Source organism: Fusarium flagelliforme (assembly GCF_020744385.1).
Source record: "Fusarium flagelliforme strain FIESC 12 MPI-CAGE-AA-0113 chromosome Unknown B0J16scaffold_3, whole genome shotgun sequence".
Classification (NCBI taxonomy): domain Eukaryota; kingdom Fungi; phylum Ascomycota; class Sordariomycetes; order Hypocreales; family Nectriaceae; genus Fusarium; species Fusarium flagelliforme.
This window is the reverse complement of record NW_025763505.1, coordinates 2130335-2156430: the sequence shown is the minus strand read 5'-3', so window position 1 is coordinate 2156430 and position 26096 is coordinate 2130335. Positions and strand designations below refer to the sequence as shown.

The 26096-nt window shown below is 49.5% G+C and overlaps 7 protein-coding genes across 7 annotated transcripts; 2 read left to right on the top strand and 5 right to left on the bottom strand.

The window, feature by feature from the left end:
• Window positions 1-1887: 1887 nt before the first annotated feature.
• On the top strand, window positions 1888-4959 carry B0J16DRAFT_370609 (uncharacterized protein; the record flags this gene model as incomplete). The annotated part of the gene is made up of 3 exons (XM_046130369.1): window positions 1888-2320; window positions 2384-2599; window positions 2629-4959. Exons 1-3 carry the CDS (start codon window positions 2318-2320, stop codon window positions 4957-4959), a joined length of 2550 nt encoding a protein of 849 aa, XP_045984598.1. The 5' UTR covers window positions 1888-2317.
• Window positions 4960-5939: 980 nt separating this feature from the next.
• Window positions 5940-7365, bottom strand: B0J16DRAFT_337780 (superoxide dismutase). The gene is made up of 2 exons (XM_046127387.1): window positions 7082-7365; window positions 5940-6971 (listed from the first exon to the last, which is right to left on the bottom strand). Exons 1-2 carry the CDS (start codon window positions 7290-7292, stop codon window positions 6343-6345), a joined length of 840 nt encoding a protein of 279 aa, XP_045984597.1. The 5' UTR covers window positions 7293-7365; the 3' UTR covers window positions 5940-6342.
• Window positions 7366-7895: 530 nt separating this feature from the next.
• On the top strand, window positions 7896-9393 carry B0J16DRAFT_99332 (vacuolar membrane protein-domain-containing protein). Its single transcript, XM_046134812.1, has 2 exons — window positions 7896-8515; window positions 8573-9393. Exons 1-2 carry the CDS (start codon window positions 8003-8005, stop codon window positions 9236-9238), a joined length of 1179 nt encoding a protein of 392 aa, XP_045984596.1. The 5' UTR covers window positions 7896-8002; the 3' UTR covers window positions 9239-9393.
• Window positions 9394-9737: 344 nt separating this feature from the next.
• B0J16DRAFT_99319 (uncharacterized protein) lies at window positions 9738-11717 on the bottom strand. The gene is made up of 2 exons (XM_046134811.1): window positions 11366-11717; window positions 9738-11313 (listed from the first exon to the last, which is right to left on the bottom strand). The coding sequence occupies exons 1-2, from the start codon at window positions 11578-11580 to the stop codon at window positions 10140-10142; spliced, it is 1389 nt and encodes a 462-aa protein (XP_045984595.1). The 5' UTR covers window positions 11581-11717; the 3' UTR covers window positions 9738-10139.
• Window positions 11718-13621: 1904 nt separating this feature from the next.
• On the bottom strand, window positions 13622-14892 carry B0J16DRAFT_413112 (uncharacterized protein). Its single transcript, XM_046133359.1, has 2 exons — window positions 14289-14892; window positions 13622-14234 (listed from the first exon to the last, which is right to left on the bottom strand). The coding sequence occupies exons 1-2, from the start codon at window positions 14453-14455 to the stop codon at window positions 13901-13903; spliced, it is 501 nt and encodes a 166-aa protein (XP_045984594.1). The 5' UTR covers window positions 14456-14892; the 3' UTR covers window positions 13622-13900.
• A 1230-nt stretch (window positions 14893-16122) lies between these two features.
• B0J16DRAFT_99305 (uncharacterized protein) lies at window positions 16123-17057 on the bottom strand. The gene is made up of 3 exons (XM_046134810.1): window positions 16766-17057; window positions 16426-16677; window positions 16123-16355 (listed from the first exon to the last, which is right to left on the bottom strand). The coding sequence occupies exons 1-3, from the start codon at window positions 16820-16822 to the stop codon at window positions 16140-16142; spliced, it is 525 nt and encodes a 174-aa protein (XP_045984593.1). The 5' UTR covers window positions 16823-17057; the 3' UTR covers window positions 16123-16139.
• A 2531-nt stretch (window positions 17058-19588) lies between these two features.
• B0J16DRAFT_337772 (carbamoyl-phosphate synthase L chain, ATP binding domain-containing protein) lies at window positions 19589-24741 on the bottom strand. Its single transcript, XM_046127386.1, has 12 exons — window positions 24324-24741; window positions 24189-24209; window positions 24123-24130; window positions 24033-24044; window positions 23931-23968; window positions 23839-23870; window positions 23663-23782; window positions 23546-23607; window positions 21746-23489; window positions 21686-21690; window positions 19920-21215; window positions 19589-19868 (listed from the first exon to the last, which is right to left on the bottom strand). Exons 1-12 carry the CDS (start codon window positions 24454-24456, stop codon window positions 19761-19763), a joined length of 3579 nt encoding a protein of 1192 aa, XP_045984592.1. The 5' UTR covers window positions 24457-24741; the 3' UTR covers window positions 19589-19760.
• Window positions 24742-26096: the final 1355 nt, after the last annotated feature.

Here is a 26096-nt window from a genome sequence, read left to right as displayed (position 1 = left end):
TAAACACGGCAGATCTCCATGAGACCCGCTCTACAATATTCAGTTTGTCAATTGGGCATTATGTGAACAGCAGCCGAGACTGGGACATGGGGCTGAAGCTGGAGCCAGCTCCAGCTTCGACTTTCAGTCTATCGGATCCTGAACACCGGCTCGCAGCTTGAGAAATCCCAGGCTAATGCGCCATGGGTGAGTCAAAATGAACACATACTACTGATACCAAATGTAACGGTTTCCGGTCCCACAACCAAGAAGCTGGAGCGGTAATGGGCTGGGTACTTCCAGCCACCAGGATCCAGTGCAATATTCGCAACCGTTGAAAGTTTGTTCCTGGATGGAATGAATGAGACAAGAGTAAACTTTCCAGGTTCGGAAATATATGCGCCGTTGCAAGGACACACAAGCTTCCACGTTCACACACATTCACATCTTTCCTATCACCCAAATCACATGGCTAGCCTCATGTTCAGGAACGCAAGGGTGTTACGTTTTACAGCACCTCGCAGACGCAGGGGAGAACAAGATACGTTGAACAAGAGATCAAATGTTACCAGAGATGACCACGTCGTCGACTATTACGATGCCAGCGACTCATAACCCAGTGCATCTCAATGTCTAAGATTCGAAGCCAACCCGTACCGGGCATCGTATATGACGATACCAATCAACCCATGTCGATTCTCATTGTCTCTCGAGAATTTTGTATGCAGATGATGGGGCCTGTTTCCCGCTCCTATGCCGAAGCTGCGCTGCATGGTCCGTGAGGACCTTGTCATTGCAGCAAGAAAGCTGCTGTAACACTGAGCAGAGAGTACGGATACGCTGAGAGCTCGCAAAATGCGAAGCGAGGAAAGATAAGATCAAATTTCTTGGGGAATGTGATGAAGAAAGAAAACAGATCCATCACCTCTGCGCTGAGGGTTGCCAGGGGCATCCATCACCAAAATCACACCAACCCATTGAGTTGAGACTGTGATGGATGAGAGAGGATGAGATATTGATCTCAACATAGCTGCTAACATAAGTGGTACGTTGACTCGTTGCTCAACCTCATCTCAACATAGTAACCCTAGGTGAGGTGGTGAGCAGCTCAAGTTCCCGGCGCTTAGACGCCCGTTAGGGCCGCTACTGTGCTTTTTAAGGTGTGGCTCTAACAGATCTCCAGCTCTGGAGCTTGTGTTCGCCGAGTCAAGCCTAATGCCCCATGAGCCAGGGTCGCAACGTGCGCCAGGTCAATCCAATCGACGAGCACAGACTGCTTAAGGCATTGTGCCCCACGCTCTTCTGTCTAGGACAAGGTCCTCTCTCATCTAGCATCGTCATTAAGCGTCCAGCCCAGCAAAGACACTGCTTCACTAGCATCCTCTGAACCTCAAGACCCCGGACACTTTCTGATTCGTGAGCCAAAGGCAGGAAACGTGACTGGGCGTGCATTTTTGCATGCGAGAACGAAACGCAGCCACTATGCCCAGATCGGGGGCCCAAACTGGTACCGCCAGCTTGACGCCGCGCACACACCCCAAGTCCGTCGACGGTCGTTCCTCGTTCCTCTCCACTATCTGAACCAAATCTCATGCATGTTCCTCAGCAAGAGGGGCCTCTTTTTGCCCAGCCTCCATTCTTTACGAACAGCGGTATTCCTGATCGCTTCTCAAGTGAAAGCAATCCGGTCAAACGCGATCTACATGTTGGTCAATGGATATCTCTTGCGGTTGGTGATAGGATGCTGTTTGCTTTCCACTTCTGCGTCCCGTGCCGGTGTGATGAAGCCGCAGCACCCTGTCTTCACCCTAGCCCTTTTGCTCACACCCTCCTCTTGATACTCCCGTCTCTTCTGCTGCCGCCGGACAAGCCAGGGTGCAAGGGTCTAGGGTCTAGGGACTAAGGACTGGGTTCCAGTATCCCAAGGGCCTAAAGATATGGCCGCAGACTCTGCATTTAGCACTCGCTCAAGTCTATTCTTGGTCTCCATACCCTCCGTGACCGCCATCCTCCTGCTGGTTCCCTCAGTCACCAGCGTTGAGCTATAGTGCATACATAACATCCCGTAACCGCCCGCTCGCCCGCTCCCCTGGTCCCCTCCTCCTAAGTTTTGCGACCACTGTATTATCCTCCTCGACATCACGAGGTTTATGTTTCCTTAATTTGTTTCTGTTTGTTTCACGGCGTGCTCTTGATCGTGCTCAGGCACTGAGTTCTAAAGAAACGAGTGCCGGCAACGGCCAAACCAAGCAATCATCACTTGATATAACCCATCTTACCAACCATATCTGGTGCCTGGTAGCATCAATACCTGGATATCCCTATAAAAAAGTACAAAATGGTAAGTGAGAAAGGCTCGAAAATGAGTGTCCATGGAAACCACTAACGCGCCGACTTACAACAGGAGTACTCATCTTTCCGAGGCGGAGATCGCTTGACGTACTCCCAAATGCGACAACAACCTCTTCCCCGTGACACCTTCTTCAGTCTCAAGAATGATTCCCAAATATTGGAACGACCAATTTCAGTAGCAACCGAATTTGTGGACACGGACTGGGAGGAAGAGGACGAGATTATTAGTGACGAGGAAGATAACTCACCGCGCATAAGCTTGCAATCAGTATGTATCTTGCGTGAAACCGATACAAGTCTTGGAAGGCACTGACAGCCGAACCTTTTCAGGCCGGACAACCGAGTTTCACCACAGTCTCTTCTTACGATGAGGTCCCAACACCAAGGTCAAGCAGAAGTCAAGAGGTCCCGGTTGAATACTCACCAAAGCAAGTTGAAGGTCCTCGAGGACCTCATCTGTTCCGAAACTCGACTGACCACTACTCATCAACTGAAGAGGATATTATCCTGACACTATCGCCTATCACCCCGAAAGGACCTCGAAACATTGCCGACTTTCTTATGTCGTCTCAGCCACCACCGCAGCCCCGTGCTAGTCCTTTCCAATACACTGATGCGGAACTTGACACGACAACTCTGGCATCATGGACTACTGAGATGGTTGCACAGGCTATGCTCAATGCTGGCATTGACTTGTCTGTCGCTGACCGATTCATGGAGAATGACATCAGTGGTGCGATCTTAATTACATTGAAGTTCGAAGACCTTAAAGAGCTCAGCATCCAATCTTTTGGTATCAGGACCAAGGTCTGGCACCAAATTCAAGCCTTGAGGGATAGCCGTCCTGCGTCACCCCAACCAGAGACCCCAATTGAGGATGTGCCAAGCAGGGAGGTGGTGAGAGAGGCGCGAAGACCTGAAGAGAGTGGGCTGAGACGTCGCCAGAGCAGCAAGCGAAGGAACCGAACAAGGACAAACAGAGACGATATCACCCCTATGGAATCAGTATCCATCATCGGTATTGAACAGGTCATCCCAAAGCCACACAATTGCTCCAAGGGAGAAAACTGCTCCAAGTACAAGAAACAACAGCAACTTATCCGGGCCTTCAAGAAGGAATATCCCCATGTTGATATCAATGCTACCGGAACGGTCATGATTGGTGATGCTGGAAACCCAGAGACTGCCAAGGCATTGGATCCCAACAAGGTCCGACCCATCTCAGATGCCGAGCCTTCTGTAGTCGCATCCTCGGACGTTATGGGTCCTGGCATGCCGCCTATTCAGTACCTTTACGAAGCATCTCTTCGTGGAGTCCAGGCCAGAGATCCCCAGGACAACGTCAGGCAATTTCTTAGCTTTCAGCATCAGCATGGAGGTGAATGCAATGAGGAAGTCCCTCCCACACCCCCTTTTGCTGGAATACCAACTGCGCAGGCTCAGCTTCCTCACCAAGGTTTGCGCCGACTGCCTAAGCTCTCCATCCCTGGCAAGGCCCCACTGCCGCCTTCACGGCTTGGTGCTTCATCTGTTCCTCCTCAGAAGAATCAGGCACAGAACCAATCGTATGTGCAACGCCAGCAGCAGCAGCAGCAGCAGCAGCAGCAACAGTATCACCACCAACAACAGCCTGCTTTTGTACCTTACCAGATGGAAAGGACCAGCCCTCGGTCTCCTGACCTGGAGATGACACCCAGAAATAACTTCCGCCACGGTACACCTTTTTCAGAGCTTGATGTTCCTGTTACAGCTGTACCCATTGGCCCTGTCGCTCGGGACTTCTCACAGTCTGTCCCCCCTGACATGAACTACCGAACATCTCCCACCAACAACGTTTCTCCTCCCCGTTGCCAGTCTCATACTTCAGCCCGTCGTCCATCTTTCCCCGTGATGCCCGCTCTGGAGGAAAACAAGCCCACCAACACGGCGCGGCCTTCTCAAGGGTCATCATCTCCCAGGTCGCCGCGAGGCTCACGAGCTCAGCAACCGCTTCAGCCTCCTCCTCGGGATAACCTCCCCTTCTCGCGTGGCCAGCTCAACGGTTCCGAGAAAACCTTTGCGCCTTCTATCACACCCCTCGGCGCCAAGGGAAAGTCCCCCTCTGCCGACCCTGCCAATGGCATTAGCCACCAAGGCCCCATGAAGAAGCGTAAGACCAAGATGCTTCGACACGAGTGGCAGGACGGTTACTTCACTCTCAAGGGTACTCGTCTCAACATGCACAAGGACTCTGAAGAGCTGGACCGCACTCTCGAATATGTTGATATTGATGACTATGCGATTGCTTGCTCAAGTGTGGCATCTTCTTCCAAGCTCAGTGCCGCCTTCAAAACAATGCACCTTTCTCGTGGTAGCCACAGCCGTGAGAAGAGCGACCCTGTTGGCGCATTTGCTTTCCAGCTCATTCCTCAAGAGAAGAACACCGCGCGACTTCGCAAGCGCGAGAGTCACATCCAGCCTGCTGGCTCCATCCCTGCTGAAGGAGTTAACGGCACAGGCAAAACACACCACTTTGCCGTCAAGAACCGTGATGACCGTATTGACTGGATGCGTGAGCTCATGCTTGCAAAGGCACTGAGACAGAAGGGCGAGGGCTTTGAGATCAGTGTCAACGGCAACATGATCTAGGCCGACTCTGACCACTTTCCTTTTATCATTTACGAAAACTCTACTCCGCATTGCTTTTTCTTTCCCACCTGATAACGCTGATCGGATGTTATTCATTCCGGATCACCGTTACTCAGGCTGCTTGTTTATTATTCTTTCTGCACTGGTGTTTTCGTGTGCTTTTATATGCCAGAACGTACAACCACTTGAGCGGATACCTACCGCGGCTCTCTCGCGGGATGCCCACACAACGGATGAATGTTAGCTCAAAAACGAGCAATGGTGCTTTTATGGATTTGGGCTTTGCATATGATGTTCTCTTTGTTTTGGCTACAGCCTGGTTATGACCTACTTTATACCACACACACACGACTTTAGAAAACGCAACACAGCACAACCCACTCCCTTTAAAGGCTTATGAACGACGACATGGATACCATATGGCGCTACTTGATTTTTACTTCATACAGACAGCTCAGGCTAGCTTCTTAGGATAGGAAAATAAAATGAAATGATGAATTTATATACGTACATGTCCCACCCAAACTGTTTCCAGACGTGAACGATTTGTAGGCGAGTTGATACTGAAGTAATGCGAGTATTGAGCCCGAAAAATACCAGTCTGTGATCTCAAATAGTAGTAAGTAGCCTTATCTGCTTCAGACATATCATGTGATGCAAACTTGAGATGGATGTGAGTAAGTGCCCTCACATCCAGGGACAACTGACTATGCAGAAACCATCAAGACACATGAGGTAAACCTGCAGTTTCGTTAATAATTGGTGCTTGTATTACAGTCTGAGAGTACCGTGGCCATAAAAGAATGTTATTTGGTTTGGACAAGATCAACTTCTTTTGTATATCAATGCTCTTCTGGGATAGCAATCATCAGAGTTTCTAGTTGTCAGAGTTATATCTTATGACATAAATAGAAACGACACTTGTCACCAAACACCACTATATAATCCCTTCCCACCACTAAAACTATCACATACGACCACAGCTCGTGGAGAATACGGGGTCCCGTCCGCTCCCCCATCGTCAAACCGCGAAGCGCCGGATTAGTAGTTGGGTCGGTGACGACCAGCGAATACCTGGTGTTGTATGTCTTTTCTTTTGGTATTTCACTTTTTGGGCTGTTCCTATAGAAATACATACTACATACGTGCCGTGGTATCATACCTCATTGCCTTTCGCTCACCCTCCATAGACATGATCATGACATGGACACTTACTTACTGACATCAAATGGTACATTTTCCCCACCTGTATATGCAGAGTACAATATCTTACAAAATTCGCTCCCCCTCCGCCTCTTTGTCTCTATCCCAATGCTGTAACATCGTTTTCCCTAAACTGTACATCCTGTCTACACAAGTTCATCATATAGTATTTCCCAATCTTTACGCCGACTTGAAGTCAGGTCGTAGCACTCCTGACTTTTGAGCAACCTTCTCCCAGTCGATAAGACTCCACCATGACTCTGCGAATGCAACCTTTCCACCCTGACCACCAGCACCGACACCCCAGTCCAGCAACCAGGCGTGCTCCCAGGTGTTTAGGCACAGAAGAGGCTCGAGCTCGATACCTCCCGGAGGAAGATCGCCTGATCGCTTGTTGGCGCCGAAGGCCTGGTTGTTCATGAAGCTGCGGGCGGAGCCGTCCTTTCCGACAGTGTTCATATCAGTACTTTGGGCACGCCAGTGAGCGCCGGGGTAAGGAGAACCAGCGAGGTAGGTGGGCAGAAGGCGGTAGTCGCCAGGGCCGGCCTTGACAAGCCAGAGGAAACCGGGGCCGAACATGGCGGAGGCTGTGATGATGAATTCTCGGCGGAGGGTCTCGATGGAGGAGAACGAAGCCTCGAGCTCGTTGCGGAGAGCATCGGGCATGGGGGTACCGGCGGGGGAGATGCCCTGGAAGAAGAAGTGGTTGTTGTGCGCCATGGAGGCATAGTTGAAGATGGGGGCCTGGTTAGGCTCGCGGGCTGTCATGAGAGCAATTGTCTTTGTGTCCTTGTCCTCGAGTTCGGTACCTGGAGGGGTATCTCGTTAGTAAATGCAGTATCAGTGGGCTGATATAGAATTGAATGTGGATGAGTATTGCGGTAGTTCAATGCTCTCCCAACATCAATGCCAAACATACCAACAGTCAAAGCATTCAGCTTCTCCACCATAAGCTTCATGTACTCGGTCCAGGCAATAGAGAAACCTCCAGGGCTCATGAGGTTGGGAACACCCTGGGAATAGTCGTGCGGCAGCTCGGGAACATGATGAATTGAACGGCGGGCATTGACCATTGGGCGCATGCCGAGGCCAAAGACCTGGCGAGGAACCCTTAATCTCGGACGAAGCATTGTCTCTGGTGGAAAGGGCGACGGTGTTGGGAGTTATCGTCAATTGAACCGTCGTCGTCGTCGAGTTGGGACGATTGGATTGGACTTTTTTGGTGTTTGGCGGCTCTTTCTGATAGGCCTTGCCTGAGGTTTCTGCACGGAGCTAAGTTTGACCGAGAAGATGTATCAAGCCACTGACGATCTAGGACTGTGGCTGTGGCTGTGCTGTGTTGCGGTTCTACCTGTCTTGGTTCAGGCCGGGGAAAAGACACGCTAAGTGGAGTGGCTGAGTGAAGAACCTGAGACTAGACTCAGAACGACCGAGATACAATATCAATGACCCGGCATACCCAAGGCAGGCGTGGCCGAAGCGGGATAGGTCAGGTACCTCTGCAAATATAGCGTACGTAACTGAGCGCCTAAGTACTGTAATGTTCATGATCACAAGTCACAAGTGCATCGTCTTTTTAACTTTCTCCCCTTTTCCTTCGTCTTATTCCTTGGCCAGCATCTTTGATTCGATCACGAACAAAGGATAAGTTTCATTCTACAACACATTCTGTCAGAGTTTGTCCGCCAAGCCCGTACTTTCGCCTCTCTCTCCGCCCCCGTTGGACCCTTTTCGGTCATCCTGAAACATCACCACTTTCTCTTCTCTCCTCTTATTCTCGTCTGAGACAAGCGACATCATACTCAATTAAACGACCAGACATACATCAGCAACTTTCCACATGCAACCACCGTCAAATCTCGAAGTTATACCAGTCGGCGTCGATGATGCTTCTTCTCTAGTATCTGCTTCTTCAACCGTTATCGAAATGGCTACCTCGGTCATTGCCTCAGCCGCTTCTATGGCTACATCTGCAGCCGCGTCGGCTACGTTTATCTCGTCCGCACCACCAACACCATACGACGAAAAGGAGTCCAGCGGAGAATGCTCGTTATTAGGTTCCTTCGCGCTTCTTGTGCAAGGCGCACTCGGCGCTTTGGCTTTACTCTCGCTCGTATATAAACGATGGAGGGAACGGCCTCAGCGACCTCTCAAGATTTGGATATTTGACGTCTCCAAGCAGGTCTTTGGTTCCGTACTTGTGCATATCGCAAATATCTTCATGTCTATGTTGACAAGCGGACGCTTTTCGGTTCAAGTCGATCCGTCAGCATCAGCCATTACTACGCGTTCCGATGACGACGATTATGCTCCCAACCCATGCTCCTTTTACCTCCTCAACCTCGCCATCGATGTAAGTGTCGGCCGTGTTTTTGCTTTTGATGTCTGATCCACTGACCTTTGAACTTAGACCACTCTCGGTATTCCTATCCTTATCGTCCTCCTCAAGATCCTAACCGGTCTTGTCCGTTTCACACCCGTTGGCCAACCCCCCGAGTCCGTTCAATCAGGAAACTATGGTAGTCCGCCAAATGTCTGGTGGTGGTTGAAACAATCCGTCATCTACTTTTGCGGTCTTTTCGGCATGAAGGTCTGCGTTCTCATCATCTTCATCATGATGCCCTGGATCTCCAAAGCCGGCGACTGGGCCCTTGGCTGGACAGAAGGCAACGAGAAGCTGCAAATCGCATTCGTTATGATGATATTCCCTCTCATCATGAACGGCCTGCAGTACTACATTATCGACTCATTTATCAAGCTTAAGGACACCGACTACGAAACCGCCAACTCCAACGAAGCTGATGAGGAGAGTCGGCGCAGGAGATATGACGATGACGAGGACGAAGCTTCACGCGATAGACTGGTCCATTCTGAGCACGAGACCGATAGCGAATCGGACGATGAGGCTGATAAGCCTGCCGCGCGTCCTGCGCAATCTTCCCGTCAACCTAAAGCAAGAGACTCTGAAGAGTATGATCCTGAGCGCGATGGTGACGATCGGACGATCATAGGAAGTAGTTCGAGCGCCCGCGGCCCGAAGGACAAGGTACCCCCGGAGTTGTATCCTAAGGAATAGTGGGGAGACGGCTCTCAGCCTGTGATGGTTTTTATTTTTGTTAGATTTTCCCTGACTGGTGGCACCGGTGTTTTAAGCGATATTTTGGTTTAAGTTGTGGAGTTTTTTACTATCCGATGGTGTAACTTTCGTGCACTATTTGTTTGGGCTTCTTGTAGCGTACGGTGAAAGAAGACAGACTTAGAGCGTATACGGTGGTCTAGGGCGTTATAAGATGGGATCACATTTCATATTAGAAGCGAATTCATTTACATTCTCTACGCTTGGGCAAGCCATAGGATATTGAATACCGTCGTCCTAATGGGTGATCTAGACTTGCACAAAGTGACCGGAGTTCATCTCAACTATAAGTTTTGATAAGCTAGGAAGCAAATAGCCTAAGAGACAGCCTAAACTTGCATAAAGTGACCAGACTTCTTGATTGTCTAAGTTTTGATAAACCTTAGGATATTGAATATAGACAGATAAGTAGGTCCTAAGAGGCGATCTAAATTTGCCTAAAGTTATTAAGTCGTTTCGTCTTCATTCTCGTGGTCGATTTCTCATACTAATGCCTAGTCGTTGAATAAGCTGACTCAAAGGATTCTAGCACTTATAAAGCCTTGTTAATTCGTCATATAGCTAGCAACGATACCTATGTTCAAAATGCCCGAAGGCGTCTCGCCAAGTGATGAGAATAAGAAGTACATCGTTAGACCTTTCCAACAAAATCTACACTAAGCATCCTGACCCATGTTTTGGATGACTGCCAGATAATCCCACCTGAAACGCCAATGCATAGACCCAAAACCCATATTCAAGGAACAACTCTATATCCATAGAGTACTGAGACAGACAAGAGGCCAAACGCCTTTCCTTTCTTTCTTTTCATGCCATAATTTCAGAAACTATCCTCATCGCTCTAAGGCTGGTATGGCTTGAAACCGGGATACGGCTGCTGAGGCTCGTAACTGACTGGCGACTGAGACTCCAGCAACTGTTGTCGTTGGGGTGCGGGACGAGGGCCGTAGTTGCCCTCAGGGCCCGGTGGTGGCCGGTAGTTGTTCATAGGACCAGGTGATTGACGGGCCGGTTGGGCGTAGCCGAAGTCGTTTTGAGGAGCGGGTGAGTGACGGGCTGGCTGAGCATAGCCAAAGTCATTTTGAGGACCAGGTGATTGACGGGCAGGCTGGCCGTAACCATAATCGTCAGCAATAGCGGGAGAGCGGCGTGGAGGAAGATTTCCGTAAGAGCCAAATTCATCCTGATGCATGGAAACTCGTTTGGCGTAGCTGACAGGGCGAGGCGAAGGGCTTGCTCGGTATCCAGCGTAGGTAGCTGCCATGTCCTGAGGTGGGACACTTTCACCGTAATGCGGTGTGTTGCCGTGTCCTTGCATCTGACCAAAGGCTGGAGCCTGTTCAAATCCTTGGTTGTAGCCGTAGCCTGGATTGCCATGGGTAGGTTGACTCAAACCTGGAGAGCGACGCTCGTGTGGCATAGGAGCAACGGCAGCAGCGCCGTAGACCTGGTTAGGAGGGGGAGCCTGGTAGCCATAACCTTGCTGGTCGAGTGGTGAGTACGCATCAGGAGCTTGGCCAGGGCCTAGGTAGCCACTCGAGTTGCCTTGAGGCTGACTATATGGGGTTCCCATCATGCTGTGTTGACTGGGAGGTGGCTTGGACAGCGTATCCAATTCGACGGCTTCAGTGCGGACCTCAACCTTCTTGCTATTAGCACCCTCCCAGCTGGGCATTGCAGGCAAAGCGTCATCATCCTTCTTGCTCGTTTCGAATTCAGCATATTGAGGCGGCTCGTTTCGAATAGGCTGGGTAACTCCATACTGAGGTGCCGAGGGATTCATAGGAGGTTCGGTTCGATATCCATGGTGCTGAGGCTGAGGAGCATAAGGGTCGTCCAAGTGCTTTGTTGAACTGCGAGGAGGATCACAAGCACCGCAGCAGTTACCGCAGCACTTGAGGCACTGACAACAGCTACAACAGCACGAAAGTCCACAACAGCAGCAACGAATGATACACCAGACAATACTAAAAATGATAAGACCTCCGATAATCATGACACCAATCACTGGCCACCTGGAGATTGTTAGTGAACAAAGCTTGAAACTGAGAAGGGATATATACGCACTTGCACCACACGATGTTCATACAATTATCCCAGCTGGAGAAAGCACTTGCGAAAGTATCAGATTTGGCAGAAATTTCGTCAGTTGTTTGGGCGGCATCAGCGATCATATCTCGTCGTATAAGATCGGAGGTAATAGTTCTAACGAACTTGTCCTTGACTATTTCCCAGGCGCTGCCTCGAAGGCTCCGCGCCATAGCCTCGTCGATGGAGGGCATTATGGCGATTATGTCGCGGGCTTCAATAGATTCAGATGATAATGAGCGTATTGGAACTTGAAATGTTGAGTATGTTGATACAGTGATATCTTGAGATATAGTGATGTAGTGATGCTGGATATAATGGGTATAATGCTCTGTCGTGTGAGCGAGTCGTTATGCTAAATTGAGTTTTGAAAATAGTGATAAAGAAACGGCGAAAAGCCAATATTGTATGGTATTTGAGACAGCGACGTTTGTGGTATTGTTTCTTCGGCGCGTAATTCAAGTTGTTGATGCGGGTCGTTAATGGAATGAAGGATGATGGTTTAGCGGTAGAAGATATTGGGAAAGCGGCGCTCGCACCGGTCGATATAACAAGAGAATGTAGTGAAGAGAAAAGAAAGGAAAGGGAGAGGATAATCAAAAGATCAAATGAGGGTAAACAACCTTTGCAAAGGTTCAAAATAGACTCAAGAGTTTTCAGCCATGGCGAGTGTTGTGTTGGTTGAGAGGTAAGAATGAATGAAGCCAGTGCAGTGGAGGGAGTCGAATGGAAGTTCAAAGGATCCTACCGATGCAGGTGCAGGGACCTGGGCAGCGTTGCCGCCAGTGGCGGGGAGGATCCAGGGGAAATGGGACTGCTAATTTTACCCCTGGACGGGTCAGGGCAGCCGACCTCAGTGGATGCAGGCGCCAAGGGACTTCTGAAACGATGAAACCCAAAAGGGATGTCGATTGGATGTCCATGGGGCAAGCATTTCATTTCAGCCTGTACTACTCTGCACTACGTAGTAGTTTGATGGACAAATTTGAAGATAGATCCTGAGTATATTGACCTCTATCCAGTGTAGGATGAAATCTATTAAAACAATGAGCATTTGATATTCTACACAAGCCAAAAACAAAAGGACTGCTTGTTGCATGGGACGACGACGCCTTCGTGGCTTGGCTTGCGAACCCTACTCCGTATAAGACCGACGGTAAAGGAACAGAACTAAAAGATAATGAAAAATATTAGGAACAAGATAGGCAAGTCCAAAGATTGACATTGGATGTCGACGATCGTTGCTACACATATCCACCATAAATCACTCTGTCTGAAGGCCACAAAGCAAGCACTGCAACTCTCCCGGTTTCTTCTCAAGCACAACCTCAAGTTCAAGTCCTCACGACTTTATCCGTAGATGCGCGATATTAAAGAAGAAATCAATTTACTTCAAGCCTGCGTCAGAGAAAACCCCATGTCATTGTCCCCGTTAGCTCTGGTCTCAGCGGGGGCCTTCAAGGGCGACCATTTCCGAAATGACAGGGTCGTTTCGATAGCCGGACGATCCTGTCGCAGAATTGAAGGGAATTAAAAGCAAAGGGTTTTCAACGATTGCATCATAATTGCATTGCTGGAAAGAGTACGTATCGGGAGAATATTTGGCCCTGCTTTGACTGGACTCAAGTCTTAGTATCGTGACAACCCTCACTTTGACTTCCCAAATATGCGCGGCTATCGGCTCAGGCACTTGGGACTTGGCGTCGACGAGACCAAGAAGCCAAGCCCTGGGTTCTTCTTGCGGTGATTGCGATGTGCAAGGTATTCCAAATACGCGTATGACCTCGGTTGCATTCTTTGAGGCCGTAGACATTCAGATCGTCGTTCATTGCTACGTGAGACTGATATCCTAGAAAAAAGCCCGATATATGGGTAGGTATCCAGTAGATGTGTTTTGCCGAATGGCCGGGCCATCATGTTTCATGCAGACTCCTCTTGTCAGCGGCTGTGGCGCCAATGCATCTGCCAATCGATGCACGAGATTCGGGTTTTTGAAAAGCTGAAACGGAAAGATGCAAGACTATTGAGCGCTTCGCGGGAGACTTGAAGAAATCGTGTTGGATCTCTTTCAAAATAGACGCGGCTGTGCTGGCATGCAGAGAAACAGGCGCTGGTAATATCAACAGTTGAGATATGACATGATATCTTGCAGCGGTCAACTATAGCATTGAGTTGTTGACACGAGACCATGTAACAATAAACATACAACCATGGCCACAGATCTAGCCGTCTATTGTCATCACAACGGTAATCCATGCTCTCAAATTAATAATTATTTAATAGGAGAAAGCTAGTTGCTATGTAGGTGATCAAGAAAGTTATGCATCAATCCACCCAAGAACCAGTACTGTTCGTGAGAACAAGCACTCTTATCCGCGATATCTCTCGACGAAACAGCAGCCATTACATATCATGAAATCAAGCTCCCAAAACGCCTCAACAAGTGGTATCCTTTCCTTTCATTTCCATATCGAGCGTGTTTTCGCAACATCTCACATTCATACCACTCTCTGTTTACTTTCCAGGAGGAGGTCCAGGAGGGGGCACATATCCGCCATCGCGTTGATAAGTGCCCTGAGGATGCTGGACTCCGGATTGTTGTCCATAGTAACCGTCGTTGGTGTTGAATGTGTTGCCGGTGTACTGAGGCTGCTGCTGTTGGCCGTACGCGGGAGGCGCAGCGTAGCCTTGGTTGTAGCCGCCTTGGTTGTAACCCTGGTTATGGCCACCTTGGTTACCGTAGTTGTACATTTGGTGGTTGTTGTTGTTCTTCCCCCAGGGCTTGCCAGCCATCCAGCCGGTGCCGTAGACGGGCTTAGCGCCACGGCTCTTGCGACGGCGAGAGAGGCTTTGCGGAGATTAGTATACAGTGATTGATGAGGTGATGGTGATGAATACTTACCAACAGCACATGAAAAAGAGGACGAAGAAAAAGATAACGATGCCTGCTAGAACCCAACGTCCCCAGTAGGACCAGTTGTTGCGATAACAACCGCCTCTACTGTAACTGTAGCCATAGCCGCATCGATAGTCGCGCGCAAAGAGGGAGGAGCCGTCAGTGGGCGCCATTGTTGATGTTGTTTTGTTGATTGACGATGAAGACACGCGATGCCGTGTTTATTTATCGCAGCAATACGAGAAAGATGAACGAGTAAAGTCACCGATTGTTCAAACCGACAAACTCTGTTTTTAACTTATTGCACGTTGCTCGTTTGCGGCGTTGAAATGCAATGGTTATGTGGCTTGGCTAAAGTATGACGTATACTCGTCAACGATGATGATGCGACGAGGGTGACGTCTTGTAGGTGATAGGTGAGTAGAGTAAGGTAAGGGGAAAGGTTATGTGATTGATTGACAATGAAAAGGTAGAAAACAGGGAATTGTCGAATCAAACAAGAAAGATGGGACAAGGGCGAAAAGAAGCACAGAGAAAAAAGTGTGGGAGGGCAGCTGGTCTTTGTATTCAAGCTACGACTTCAAGATATCAGCCAAGACCGCCCAAAAGGTCAAAGTTGCCTGGCGTAACCCAACCAAAAACGCGGTCACAAGCTCTGTCTTTTCCCTAAAGTCTGGGCGTTTCCACTTTTTACTTCTTGGCTGTCAAAGGTTTCTTGCGATGGCAGTGGCTGTGCGTAGCACTATAGTAACACTTTCAAGCTTGGCACTTACATCACGGTTGAGTGTAACGTCCCCGAGACTTGATCGTTTGAGGGTATGCGCCCGTCATCAATACGCAGCGTATTCTCAATCAATTGAAACTCCAACGGCTACAATCTGCAACAAGGACCCTTTGACCGGCAAGTTTATACCGAGATCAACAACTTAATCACTTGCCCAAACCCAAACTAAGCCTGCTGAGCCTCATTTCTTCGTGGCTCTTTACCCACTCAATCATGAGCTTCGCAGCCTTCGCTCCAACATCTGTGGCGAAGCGTAACTGTGATGACGACGAAGGTTCCACCCCCAGAAAGCTACTCCATCCGATTCAACGGAAATTACCTTATGTCGACAGCAGATCTGCTTACTGTAGTGAGTCGTTGATATTCTAGAACGTCATATCAGCAGCGTCGAAACGCTGGACTCTTTGCGAAGATTCCAAATATCCTGACACGTTAGATTTAACACGTATCCCCCGTTTTGGTAGATGCTCTCCACCAACAACTTCAGGCTGTACTTTTGCCATTCGCTTTCACAATTAAGCTTAATAGCTGTTGGTCAACAATTCTGGGTCTGATTTAGAGCATGTAGGAACTAGGTCAATTGGCAAACACTATGTCCGATGCTTGAGCGCTATGGACTAGGACCCTAAGGACCATTATCCGAATAAACTCCTTGCTGGTGATTATTCGCGTTTGCAATAACTTGCAGAGCAGTCGGCACCGCTGAGGTTTCTCGATGGAAAAGAATCTTGTGATATCCAAGGTTATTCATTCGCTCTAGCCTCTGGTCATTATACTGCACCACTTGGTATGTTATGTTGACTTCACAAGCCAACCGACCTCGCATCGAACAAATCAACCTCTCACCGCAAAACAATGAACACTTCCTATACAGCTCTAAGTCAAACGCTAGTTGCCTTGGACCTCGCAAGAGGGTCGATCCATTACCGACGGCATATTGTTTTTGTACCCCAAACGCCGTCAAAGAAACCTTCCACCAACGTCAAAAATCATCCATCTTGCGCCTTTCCCTTCATAAAAAGCCACATGATCCGTCGTGAAGGGGTATAGTATATTCGTAATTGTCATTCAGCTTAGAGACCGGCTCGAGGGAAAGAGTAACGTTGACGTCGAAGCTCGTCAGCTGCCTTCATGTTGCGCTCCGCGGCCTGTTGAGCTTGTTGTCGCGCTGCTATCGCATTGACCTTCTCTCGGGCCTTGAGCAGACTGCTGTTATCTTGCTGCTTAATCTTGGAGCGAATGTCGTATAGTTGCATGAGCGTGCTTGCTCTTTCTAAATCTTCCTCGAACTACATAGAAACCTTGTCAGTGCACAGTCCTAGCTTAACCGTAGGAGTGACTATTAATGGAAAGTCTCACATCAGATTCACCACGGCGAGGAGTGCCAGGAACGGAGTTCACTGCTGACCCCGTGTGGGAGTTGGGAGAGAGGATTCGGCGGCCGAACTTGTCGAACTTCTCAGAAGACCAATGACGCTGTAGGCCCGTAGGGCGTCGCTGGTTGTTGGTAGCAGGACTCGAGGTGGGGGCAGTCGCAGTTGCATCGGCTCGGGTGTAAATGGGTTGAGGAGGGTTGCTGGCGCTGACGATGGCTTCGGCGGCTCCTGGATCCTGATAGCACGGTGAACGTTAGTCTTGATGGCAGACAGAGAACAGTCGCGCAGCAATGCGAAACTTGCGGCGTAGCATTGAAACGTACAGCGGCGCCCAGGTTGCTGAGGTCGGCGAGAACCTGGGATAGTTGGAGGCTCTCCATTGTTTATAGTAGATTTTGTTGAGATGTGTCGCTAGTGAAGCTGGCGGCGATAGAAATAGTTGGATGGACTTCCTGTCGTATTCATAAGAAGAAAAAGCAAGATATTTAGGTCTTCTCTAGGAGGTAGGTAAGAGAGGAAATGAGGTCAGAACAAGGTCTGAGGGGGGAAGGTGTTTTTGACCTGGATCGGATTGCCGCTTGCTCTGGCTTGCTGTGGGCGAATTTTGGGTTTCGGAGGCAGAAGGTGGGCGAGTAGGCAGCTGCAGATCCGCACCTACCAACTTACAGGGGGGGAAGGCGAAAGCAACCAAACTTTAGGCGGGCCCCGAATATTGATTGTGGAGGGGTAGACGGTAAAGAGAGCAACTGACACGGTCAAACAGTGATACAGTATCGTCTTTGAATTATAAATAAAGTAATTTGCTATGATTCACTGATGAGCTTCATTCTCAGTGATACTTTTCATAATCTTTATCCATCGTCACTGTATATGCAATCACGATTACGGTCTAATGAGATATCAAGACACATTCAATGCAAAGCATTTCGATATTATGCTGAGAAATAAGAATTAGTGAAGCAAAGCACCACAACCACCATCATAATCAACATGATTGGTCGAACCCAAGATTCTAAAAGTCCAGAGCCCCAGAACTGCATTCATCGTGCATATGATAGTCCGTGTCCCCCGGATGCAGTGGGATCTTGTGGAGGGGACCTGGGGGCTAAATTCGAGATTACAGCGTGTCGAGACCTACCTACCTCAGCCAAGTATCCGGGGTATTGATTCCTCCCCCACACTTTGATTCCGTCCATCTACCCATGCAGAGGACGTCGTCAAAGTCACGAGCTTAAAAAAGCCATGTCTGAGAATGGGAAACGTTACTTGCACAAAACAAAGGACCGGTCAAAAGAAGAAAATCTCACCGCTTCTCCCTCATTAAAACACGTACGAAAGGGATCGATCGAACGTGGGATACAGGCATACAGTACAGTATCTCTTTTATGACATCCAGATCATCGCTCTTGTCCGATATTGCAGGTCTTTTCCTTATCTATCCAGAATGCCAGAGACGCGTTGCTCATGGTTGCGTTGCATTCCACCAGGCGGCGAACATTGTTAATCAATATTGCATCAACCTCCGCCCTGTGCACCGGACAGGGGGAAGGATTGCGGACATATGGAGGCTTGTTTTTATTTCTCACTACATTCGTCCGTAGTCACTCGTCTAGACTGTACCTCGTTGGTTCTGAAGTTTACCTCCACTACGTCATTGCATGAATGACTTCACAGTCAGCTCTCTCAAATTATCGTGTACTAGACTCCTTACTATCAGTCGCACAACCCATCGTGATCTTTGCATCCGAGTCTGTCCGATTTCGGGGCACATGATCAATTGTCAATTGACTTGGAACATTCTCATTTTATCCAGGCCTGGGCGCAGACAAAGATGCAGGTTTTGGCGCATGTAACCCTCTCATTGACCGGGGTTCCCCGCAATATACGCACTGCCGGCCGATGCGTGAGCTTTTGAAGCTTACGGGGAGCTTGAGTCTTGGCCAACCTAACTTCAAGATACTCGTATGATAAGATTTTCTAGATCTAGGATAAATTAATTCTTCTTATGATGAAAAGATTCATGGGTTTAGAATATGCATTAGATATTTGTTGCACTGCGAGGTCTCAGCTGTCTCAAAACCAGCCTTATATTGGAGTCCACCGTCTTGATAACTTCCATTCAACCCAGAGTGAAATCCCGTCTTGCCCGCGCATGGTACCTTACTGTAGGATTGGCACAATGTGGAGCTGGCCCCTGGGTCCATCCATTTCCTGTTCTCGAAGCGCGCCTACAGTATGTCGTCGATCTTGGAACCATCTTCATCCCACGTTTGAAAAGCCCGAGACTACTCCGAATTGCGCGGCGCACATCTTAAAGCTGCAAGATATCAAGAAAAGAAGTACTCAGGTATTGAGAACAGGTACCTAACTGCCCTGCTATCAAACCGATGTCATATGTTCGTTTCCACTTGCCTTGATGACAGCGGAACGCGGCACCGGTCCGCAGCGACGGTATCCACCCCCGCAAAGTCCCGGAGGTCCGGCCCCACTGATCTTCATGACTGTTCTCTAAGATTTAGGATACAGAAATAAATAGCCTAAGAGCCTGGTCTAAAGTGCCATAAACTGGTCCACTTATTTCATCTCTTATGTTCTCAGCACCCCTATGTACCCTCGAGACCTGGTCTCGCCCGGTCCGGCTTCGATAAAATAAGGATGTTGATACCATGAGAATTGTATGTCAGAGCTGGCCTTTGTTCCCCTAGAGGTTCTAGACTCTAGCTCGGTCAAAGAAAACTGTGATGGTGTAACGTTTGTTATTTCACAACTTAGCCTGTTACGTTGAAGGCATCCATGGATGGCAAACGGCACATAGCTGATCGCCTTTTACTGGATTTGTCTTCACAGTTCAGAGCAATACCTGCTCTTCTGTTAGATAACAAATAGACGCACAATGGCATCCATGGTAGACATGCTCATTGCGTTTATTCTGCCTAAAGAATATTGATGATAGGCTGAGGGGGCGTCTATCAGCATCTACATAGCTGTAGCAGGCTATGCAGTTTGCATAATCTATTAAATTAACAATTCGCCAAGGATATGGAAAGCGTTGACCTCTGTGTTCTAAAGCTTTAGAAAAGAGTTACCTAACCTCGTATCTAAAATCCTACAAATCAAGCCACTACTTTCACTAATACTCCAGATACTCTCAAGTCATTGATCATAGTTTTATTCATAGTATTCATCGAAAGACTAATCATAGGTCATCTTTGCGCGCCAAACCAATAGCCCATTAATCTCTGGGTACTCCCGTTAACCATAATGTATCATTAAACCCAACCCTGTATTTTCATTTTCTTTTAGACTGTCTTGGACTCTTTAGGCCTTCTCGATTCGGCAAATGAGATCTGAACCGTCGACAGAATCACCTTCACGAACGTGGAGACTGGTGACCTTGCCTGAGTGCGAGGCGGAGACACTCATTTCCTATACAAAGTTAGTAATCGATACTAAAGAATAACAGACATAGAAACTTACCATCTTCATGGCAGAAAGAATGGCAATCGGGTCACCCTTCTTAACCTCGGAGCCCTCATGGACACGGAGTTCGACAAGGACACCAGACATAGGCGCGCCGACCTGGCTCGAGTCATTAGCATCGGCCTTAGGTCGGCTGATGTTCTCAACAGCAGCCTTCTTGTCAACAACAGTGACCTGTCGGACCTCTCCGTTCATCTCGAAGAAGACCTCACGCTGTCCAGTGTTCTCAGACAGGGGACCGACGGCAAGAAGCTTGAGAATCAAGACCTTGCCCTTCTCGAGCTCGACGTTGAACTCCTCGCCGATCTCAGGGCGAGACAAGAAGTATCGAGTGGGCAGCACGGAAAGATCGCCGTATTGCTGGACAAACTTCTTGTAGTCCTCGAAGACCTTGGGGTACATCACGTACGAAGCAACGTCGCACTCGGTAACAGGTGCGCCGTACTTCTTGCCAAGTTCGCGCTTGGTCTTGACGAAGTCAACAGGGTCGAGGAACAGACCGGGTCGCTTGTCGAGCTTGCGTCGGCCACGAAGAGCATCGGATCGAAGAGGCTCGGGGAATCCGCCGTAGGGCTGACCCATCATACCCTCAAGGAACTCCAGGACGGAGCTGGGGAAATCAAGCTGAGACGCCTTGGCCTTGACGTCTTCAGGGGAGAGTCCATTGGAGACCATGAACTGGGCGAGATCACCGACGACCTTGGAGGTAGGAGTAACCTTAACGATGTCGCCAAGAAGCTCGTTGGCATGCTCGTAAGCCTTCTTGGTCTCAAGCCACTGAGATCCGAGTCCCAGCTGAGAAGCTTGGAACATCATGTTGGTCAGCTGACCACCAGGAATCTCGTGCTCGTACACCTCAGGGTCGGGACCAGCCAGGTGAGCCTCGAAGGGAGAGTAGAGCAAACGAAGCTGCTGCCAGTAGACATCGAGGGATCGGACAAGCTTGGGATCCAAGCCAGGGTCGCACTCGCTTCCCTCAAGAGAAGCGATGATGGCGTTGATACTGGGCTGCGATGTCATACCTGACAGACTGTCGGTAGCGGCATCGACAGCATCGGCACCAGCCTTCGCGCAAGCAACCATCGAGGCCACACCAGTACCGGCGGAGTCGTGGGTGTGGACGTGGATGGGAAGATCAGGGTACTTCTTTCGAATGGATCCGATCAGAAGTGTCGCGGCGTGGGGCTTGAGCACACCAGCCATGTCCTTGATACCCAAGATATCGATGTCAAGAGCGACAAGCTTGTCGACGAGGTCAAGGTAGTACTCCAGGTTGTACTTCTTGCCAGGACGCTAGAGATGGGTTAGCCGAAATGATCCAATTGTGAAAGCATAGCAAACCGAGGGAAAAGAAAGTACGACTGCAAAAGAAATAGAAAGACGCGGAGACTCGACAACGGGTAGCCTAAATATCGGCTCAACTAGCATAAAGCGACCAAATTATTTCGTCCTTTATGCTAGGTTTTCAAAGCGTAGTCTAAAGCTTGCCTAAGAGGCCTCACACACGATCCACAGGGTGCAGATAGACGTTGGCCAATAGAACAAACTATTCTTGAGAAGCATTTGCAGACTACCCGCGAGTTGACGCTTGAGCGCAGGAACTGAATTCTCTCATGTTCAGGGGGAAGGGGACCAGCAACAAAGTGAACAATAGAAAGGAAAGAGCTGAACCGATTCATGTAGGCAAGCGTGGCACTGATCCAAAAAGGAAGGAGCCATCTTGGTGCAGGAAAGAACAATGAAACACCATCAGGATTACTTACAAGCACTGTCAAAATAGTTAGCAAAAGTTGTCATATACTTTCGAGACTGGATTTACTTACTGTCTCCAGAGTAAGATACTGTTCCCTCACAGCAACCTCCACATTTCTGCACGGCCTTTATACCAACTTCGAGTTGATCAATATCGTTCAGAGCATCAAAGACACGGAAGATATCGACACCGTTCTTCTTGGCCTGGTCAACAAAGTGATCGATGGCGTTATCGGGTAGAGAAGAGTAAGCAACACCATTAGCACCACGGAGAAGCATCTGGAAAGGAATGTTAGGAACAAGCTTTCGCATCTTTCGAAGTCGGTCCCAAGGATCCTCGTAGAGGAATCGCATGGCGACATCAAAAGTGGCACCACCCCAGCACTCAAGGGAGTAGAGGTTGGAAAGGGCATGGCTGGTCTCTTTAGCAATGCCGAGCAAGTCGACTGTACGAACACGAGTAGCCAGAAGCGACTGGTGAGCATCTCGCCAAGTTGTGTCCATAAGAAGAGTACCCTTGTACTCGCGGACGGCCTTGGCGAAGGCCTTGGGTCCTTGCTCGAGGAGGATGTTTCGCCATCCCTTCATGCAAGGCTGGGTAGTATCAACCTTCTCTCCGGCGGAGTTGATAAGCTCAGGCACTTGGATCTCTCCCTTGAACTTGGGCTCTCCAATCTGTCCCTTGATGCTGCTGCCATTGACGGCAACGTCACCGAGGTAGGCAAGCAGCTTCTGGGCACGGTTCTGGCTGCCAACGAGATCGAACAGTTGAGGGGTATCGTCGATGAAAGTAGTCCAGCAAGTTCCATCAATGAAGGTAGGGTGGGTAAGAAGAGAAGCCAGGAAAGGGATGTTGGTTCGGACACCACGAATACGGAACTCGATCAGAGATCGGAGAACCTTTCTACGAGCAATCTCGTAAGTAGAACCATGGCAAGTACACTTGGTAAGCATGGAGTCGTAATGAGGAGTGATGACTGCACCAGCGAAACCGTTACCAGTATCCAGACGGACACCGTTACCACCAGAAGATCGGTAGACCTCGATCTTACCAGTATCAGGTTGGAAGCCCTTGGCAGGGTCCTCGGTTGTGATACGGCACTGGATGGCAAAGCCACGAGTGGAGATGCGGTCTTGGGTAAGACCAAGCTGGTTCAAAGTGGCACCAGCAGCGATCTGAATCTGAGCAGCAACGATGTCGATTCCGGTGATCTCCTCAGTGATAGTGTGCTCGACCTGGATACGAGGGTTGATCTCGATAAAGTAGTGGCGGTTCTGCTGGTCGACCAAGAACTCCGCAGTGCCTGCATTGCGGTAGCCGGCTGTCTTAGCCAGTCTAACAGCGTCGGCGAGAATGTTGTCACGGACCTCAGCGGGGAGATCCTTGGCAGGGGCAATCTCGACAACCTTCTGGTGTCGTCGCTGGACGGAGCAGTCACGCTCGTACAAGTGAACGATGTTACCATGGTTGTCACCGAGGAGCTGGACCTCAATGTGCTTGGGCTTGTCAAGGAAGCGCTCAACAAAGACAGTGCCGTTACCAAAGGCAGTCTTGGCCTCGGAAGTAGCACGCTCAAAGGACTCCTTGAGGCTCTCCTGGTCACGGACTACTCGCATACCACGACCACCACCACCGAAAGCGGCCTTGATGATAATGGGGAATCCATACTTGTCAGTGAAGTCCTTGACCTCCTCGTATCTCTCAACGGCACCCTGAGTACCAGGGACGACAGGGACGTTGGCAGCGTTGGCGAGCTTTCGGGCAGAGACCTTGTCACCGAGCGAGTCAATGACATCGGGGGAGGGGCCGACGAACTGGTCCGGGGTTAGTGCACGGACGGAGCGGGAAAGGTGGGGCACTTTAGACTCACGATGAGGCCAGCCTTCTCGACCTTACGGGCAAACTCGGCGTTCTCGGAAAGGAAACCGTAACCTGGAAGCTAAGTCAGCGCTGCGAATGCCGGATGCCGAAGTTGAGGTAAACAAACCAGGGTGGATCATTTGCACGCCGTGCTCGACAGCGATCTTAACAATCTCATCACCAGCGAGATAGGCGCCAACAGGGGTGTACTGTCCACGCTTGCCAATGACGTAGGCTTCATCGGCCTCTGAAAGACATTGTTAGTAAAATGTTTCTTCTGAAGGGTATATGGGTGTCGCGTACTCTGTCGGTGCATGCTCAATCGGTCCTCATAACTGTGCGAGTTAGTTTATAAACTCTCGTGCCGTCGGGATCGCGGTTGAAGTGAGGGGTACCTGAAGACTGCAACAGTGTGCAGTGAAAGCTCGTGAGCCTGTAGATGATTAGCGCCTTAGTCCAGGCTTACGAGCCGCACGAAGCCGAGAGTCATTACTTACAGTTCTGAAAATCTATAACCAAATACCAGTGTCAGCTTGGCAGTGTCTAAAAAGAGCGACCGGGCGGAAGGAATGGATAGGCAGTCATACACGAATGGCTATTCACATGTTAGCTGATTGCGGGTCTGCGATGGGTACTGAGACTGTTCGACTTACGGATTTCACCACGGTTGGCGACTGCAGAAGAGTAAAAGATTCAAGTCAGCGCGAGTTCTCGCGATAAGCAATGGGGGATCATCGGGCCCTCCAGATAAGCCATTGGTGGCTTTTAGGAGCACGTCAGCTACTCACCAAGAATCTTCTTCACATGCATGATGCTAGAGTTGGCGCGGATGTGGTGGACCGAGTTGGCCTCCTTCGGCTCATCGATATCATCCTCCTCGAAGACATCGTTGAAGGTGAGCGGTTGCTGAGGGGCGGCCATCTTGTGTGATCTGCTTCAGCGACTGTAGAAGTAGTTGAGAGAGCGAGAACAAGAAGCTCTGGCAAAGGGAGCTTTGTCGAGAGCTCAATGGCGGGGTCTCTTGACGTTTGGTGGGATAAGGAGCACGCTTGTCGGTATGAAGATACCACGACAGCTCTTCGACCGCGATATCACCCAGTAGCGCAGAGAATCGTGGGTAGAGGGTATAATGGAGAGGAATAGATAAAGGTATAAGGTTGAGAAGAAAGTAAATCGAAGGGAAGGGACATGCAGGCGGATGAGGGGGGTTTTGTAGAGCACTGGTGAATCAATTCTATCCCCCAAGTCCGTCGTCGGTGACACACCCGGCCTCCGGGGGGGAGAGAGAGAGGAAGAGAGCTATCCAGGACGGGAGGGCGTGTGATTGGTAAAGTGGACGGTGAGGGCGTGTACGTTGGAGAAAGCCCGAGGGGTACCATGTGTGAGAAGGCGCATCACGTCCCAAGAAATTGGCAGGTACTCGGTACTGTACCAAACCTATCACACAGCGGCGCAGGCGGAACCCTCCCACTCCCACTCGATCCATCAAAACTTTCCAACGAACAATCAAGGTATCGCACTAAGAAACACCTTACTTAGGTATGACTCCAACGGATCTGCCTCGGCCTTGGAGACGTACCATATTTGGATGGGGAAGAACTAGAGGTACAGGCTTCTAAAGAGAAAGAATCTCTGGGCGGTTACCAACTAACGACGAGGAGTGGAACTTGGTTCGGCCACATAACGACTCTACCGCGGTCTCGTCAACTCGGAGTTTCTATACTACGTAGCCTTTTATGGTGTACAGTTGAGCGGCGGTCGCTTTCCCGCTGAATGTGATACCCTGTGTCTCTTGGAGGGCATCGTTCTAGCATGTACGAATCTATAGATATTACGAGATGTTGTTGACCGGGCCGGTTGATGTAAAGGGCTGTCTATACCAATGGAAGAAGCAACAATAGCAGAAGAGCGGCTATGAACAATCGCGGCAATGGGAGTCCAGCCTGACGGGACATACCCCGGAAGACTGGGGGTTAAGATGTCTGTGAGCGTGGTGGTAGTATGCCGTAAAGGGAATCGACGCGGCATAGCTTAACACACAGATTTCATCGCGCCTCACCCGGGAACAGACAAAATGAGAACATGACACAAATGCATGGGGGAAGACAGGGTGTGTGATGCAGGATGGTCTCAAATTGACACAAGTCGTCGTTGCGAAGATTGCGACAGCATAACGAGACCTTTATAGTATCAAAGCCGGGGGGGATATGCTCAGAATAGCTTCTATCATATCACCAACAACGTCTAGCCAGCTGATCACATGCTGCGGTTTCGGGAAATCTCTAAATATACATTGGTTTCAGTAAGAAGCAAAATTTAACGGTGGTCAGTGTTCTCGGTCTTGTTTGCGACGAGCAGCGAAACAGAGACAGAGAAAAAGTGAGTTGACGCAACTCATTCCCCCGACACATCTTTGTTTTATCCGGCCATTGACCAATCAACGCTCTCTGATAGTGTCTCGACATGACTTGAGGAGATTATTTTGGCTCAAGCTCGGGGTTTTACTATCAGCCCCAAGTTAGTTAGTTAACTTATCTGTCTACCTTACCAAGGCATATCTC

Bases quoted from the DNA above. Each gene is read 5' to 3' on its own strand.
- B0J16DRAFT_337780 (XM_046127387.1), bottom strand. From the start codon at position 7,292: ATGCTTCGTCCGAGATTAAGGGTTCCTCGCCAGGTCTTTGGCCTCGGC. The intron at 6,972-7,081 runs GTATGTTTGGCA...ATACCCCTCCAG, and splicing joins GCTGAATGCTTTGACTGTTG to GTACCGAACTCGAGGACAAG.
- B0J16DRAFT_99332 (XM_046134812.1), top strand. From the start codon at position 8,003: ATGCAACCACCGTCAAATCTCGAAGTTATACCAGTCGGCGTCGATGAT. The intron at 8,516-8,572 runs GTAAGTGTCGGC...CTTTGAACTTAG, and splicing joins TCCTCAACCTCGCCATCGAT to ACCACTCTCGGTATTCCTAT.
- B0J16DRAFT_99319 (XM_046134811.1), bottom strand. From the start codon at position 11,580: ATGCCCTCCATCGACGAGGCTATGGCGCGGAGCCTTCGAGGCAGCGCC. The intron at 11,314-11,365 runs GTGCGTATATAT...AACAATCTCCAG, and splicing joins ATGAACATCGTGTGGTGCAA to GTGGCCAGTGATTGGTGTCA.
- B0J16DRAFT_413112 (XM_046133359.1), bottom strand. From the start codon at position 14,455: ATGGCGCCCACTGACGGCTCCTCCCTCTTTGCGCGCGACTATCGATGC. The intron at 14,235-14,288 runs GTAAGTATTCAT...ATCTCCGCAAAG, and splicing joins CTCTTTTTCATGTGCTGTTG to CCTCTCTCGCCGTCGCAAGA.
- B0J16DRAFT_99305 (XM_046134810.1), bottom strand. From the start codon at position 16,822: ATGGAGAGCCTCCAACTATCCCAGGTTCTCGCCGACCTCAGCAACCTG. The intron at 16,678-16,765 runs GTACGTTTCAAT...CCGTGCTATCAG, and splicing joins TCAGCAACCTGGGCGCCGCT to GATCCAGGAGCCGCCGAAGC. The intron at 16,356-16,425 runs GTGAGACTTTCC...GTTTCTATGTAG, and splicing joins CTCGCCGTGGTGAATCTGAT to TTCGAGGAAGATTTAGAAAG.
- B0J16DRAFT_337772 (XM_046127386.1), bottom strand. From the start codon at position 24,456: ATGGCCGCCCCTCAGCAACCGCTCACCTTCAACGATGTCTTCGAGGAG. The intron at 23,871-23,930 runs GTACCCCTCACT...TAACTCGCACAG, and splicing joins CACACTGTTGCAGTCTTCAG to TTATGAGGACCGATTGAGCA. The intron at 23,783-23,838 runs GTACGCGACACC...AATGTCTTTCAG, and splicing joins ATTGAGCATGCACCGACAGA to AGGCCGATGAAGCCTACGTC.